We start from the raw sequence: 3,107 nt of genomic DNA on the forward strand, positions 1-3,107 counted from the left end.
CCACCTTCCATTTAAACTTTGAGCAGCTGTTTGTTTTCAAGTGGAGTGTTGTAGGTGTGATAGGAAAGAACAAAGAAAAAAGCCAAGACTAAAAAGAGTTATGAACCTTCAAATCTTGCTGGGAACTACAGAAAGGTGCCATGTCAATATATGGAAATAAAACTCCTACAATTGTACATAAAAACAACACAAACAACTTTTTGGGCCCTTTGCAAATTGGCAAGATGATGATGATGAACTGGTGAACAGAATATAACTGATGCATGAAGTTTATTTTTGCATTTTATTGTCTGATTACTTGCTTTTGATAACAAGTCAACTCTAACCCCTCAAAACAGATAGTAGTTACATCATGTATAAGTAGGCACTTAATACATTCAAGTACAGTTTTGAATTGTGTTGTTTTAAAAGAAACTTCTGTAGCTTCAGTAACTGTGTTTTACTCCTGTCAAATCAAAAATACAAATAGAAATGGTTCCTTCCTATGCAGCTGAAGATGGGAGAACATCCTGCTTCCATTAGTCGATTAAAGGCCACAATTTGCCACGTAGGAGCTCAGGTCGCGGTTCTGGCAGTGATTGCGCCAGGCCACCCTGAAACCAGACAGAGGGACATCACCCATCTCTCCACATGTGAAGGTTTCTGAACACATAACATAACATCATCATCAGATCTTACCAGGCTCCGATGCCGTTGGGATCCCTAACGACGCGCTTGACACAATCGATCGCCACTTTGACATTGTCGGTCAGAAGTTCTGTGAAAACACAAAATCTGGATTTGAACAGTAATTTAAAAAGTGGGCATTAATGTGGAAGTACAGCATGTGCTACACAGTGAGTGAACAACAGAGCCTCTCAAAAGCACTTTACAATTTGCCTCTCATTCACCTATCAACCCAAATCCTTCCCTGGAGATAGACAACCACCTCCACTTAAATGATGGGGAAGCTGTGTAGTGAGAAGTGAAGTCTACATACTTAACTAATCCTAGTGGTAATTACACCCTTGCACACCCAATAACGGCTGGCTACCATGCAAGTTAACCTAACCATCGTGAAAAAAATTGGGTGGCGCCCTGAACATAAACATGGCAACTTTGAGAACAGGATTAAAATCTCCCTGTGTAGTTAAGGTTTTGGGTGTGGTTGTTTGTCACTGACCGCTGCAATTAATGTTGCATGCGTTCGATGTGCGGGTGTGGCCGTCGTTACACCACCAGCGGCTGTTGATCTGGAAGATGCCGTAGTCAGTGGATCCGTCTGTGTTCTTGTTGATGGCTTTGGTGTTGTAATTCGACTCCTGCCAGCTCAGACAAACCCCTGCAAAGGTAACAGACCAGACCCCCTTAAATCTCAACATTGGGCAGTGAAACCCACAGATGCCCCCTGTATGAAAGGTCAATGTTGGGCATCGAAACCAGCCAACTCCATGACAACCGTACTAAAGATTAGGAGATGTGGATATCTTAATGATGTTTTGTATTGTCCCAAACAGGTCTTTCTTCAGAATAAGACCCTATGTGTCAATGAGATTACCTTATTAAAAGAGGTTAAAGGTCCAATGACATGGTGCTCTTTGGATTTGTATATACAGTAGGTCTTAGCGGTCCCCCAATACGGATCTGAAGTCTTTTTATATAGACTAGTGGTCCCCAACTGTATCTGAAGTCTCTTTATACAGACCTTAGTGGTCCCTAATACTGTATCTGAAGTCCCTTTTTTTTTTTGACCTTAGTGGTCCCCTAATACTGTACTGAAGTCTTTTTTAACCTAGTGTCCCCTAATACTGTTTGAAGTCTCTTTAGAAGACCTTAGTGGCCCCTAATACTGTATCTGAAAGTCTCTTTTTATCAGACCTTAGTGGTCCCCTAATACTGTATGAAGTCTCTTTTATATAGCCTTAGTGGGCCCTAATACATGATCTGAAGTATTTTTAAAGACCTTAGTGGTCCCCTAATACTGTTCTGAAGTCTCTTATATAGACCTTAGTGGTCACTAATACTGTATCTGAAGTCTCTTTATATAGACTTAGTGGTATCCCCTAATACTGTATCTGAAGTCTCTTTATATAGACCTGTGGTCCCAATACTGTATCTGAAGTTCTTTTGATATAGACCTTAGTGGTCCCTAATACTGTATCTGAAGTCTCTTTTATATAGACCTTAGTGGTCCCCTAATACTGTATCTGAAGTCTCTTTTATATAGACCTTAGAGGTGGGGGGGTGTGTGGCCTTGACCAACTGCCACTTTGCTTGTTTGAAAGCCATGATGTCTCTCTCTTTCTCATGGGCGGGCAAAGCAGAGAAAGGGAAGGTAACCTTGCTCCTTATGACCTCATAAGGAGCAAGATTCCAGATTGGTCCATCTGAGCTTTCATTTTCTCAAAGGCAGAGCAGGATACCCAGGGCTTAATTTACACCTATCACCATTTCTAGCCACTGACCGATTGCAGGCTTGATGAACTCATATTAATGCAAAAGATTCATCATCATGCAGGCTGTAGGTGGTGCCAGAGGAGCCAGATTTTTATTTTTTATTTCCTGCTTCTTGTAGTTCCACTCGAACATAGGGACAGTTTCAGCAAATATGACAGAAAGTTAGTTTTATAAGACCTACCTGCATCTTTAAAATCTGCCAAAAACAATCTATTAACTCAGACTAAAGCTTGGGTCCGCCAGGGTAGCTAACCAGGTAGATCTTGCGCCCCATGTACAGAGGCTCAGTCCTTGCTGCAGCGGCTGCTGGGTAAATTCCAACCTGTGGCCCTTTCTGGCCTGTCATCCCCCCTCTTTTTACCCTAATGTCTAAGCTCTCCTCTCAAAAAAGGCATAAAAAGGTGTGTTATCCCTCACCATGACTATGAAATCAATTTTTGTCAACATTGTCATGTTGCATGGTGATGAGCGAGTGAAAAGATGGACACAACTCTTATTTCTTGATGCTAATTCTGAAACTAATGACAGCAGCTGGCTAACTTATCTTGGCACAAGCTTTAACACGTACAAAAATGCTAATTCTAAGTTTACATTACATGTCATTTAGCTGACGCTTATCCAAAGCCACTCACAATTACTACATATTTCAGAGGCCACATGCTTCTGGGATA

The 3,107-nt window shown here is 41.5% G+C and overlaps 1 protein-coding gene across 1 annotated transcript in view; it reads right to left on the minus strand.

The window, feature by feature from the left end:
- Nucleotides 1-336: 336 nt before the first annotated feature.
- LOC116704214 (lysozyme C-like) overlaps nucleotides 337-3,107 on the minus strand; it is a 3,359-nt gene continuing 588 nt past the window's right edge. The window contains 3 exon segments of the mRNA XM_032539500.1: nucleotides 337-593; nucleotides 679-757; nucleotides 1,163-1,321. Coding sequence (XP_032395391.1) covers nucleotides 527-593; nucleotides 679-757; nucleotides 1,163-1,321 — 305 coding nt within the window. The 3' untranslated portion in view covers nucleotides 337-526.

Source organism: Etheostoma spectabile, chromosome 16 (genome assembly GCF_008692095.1).
Source record: "Etheostoma spectabile isolate EspeVRDwgs_2016 chromosome 16, UIUC_Espe_1.0, whole genome shotgun sequence".
Taxonomy (NCBI): domain Eukaryota; kingdom Metazoa; phylum Chordata; class Actinopteri; order Perciformes; family Percidae; genus Etheostoma; species Etheostoma spectabile.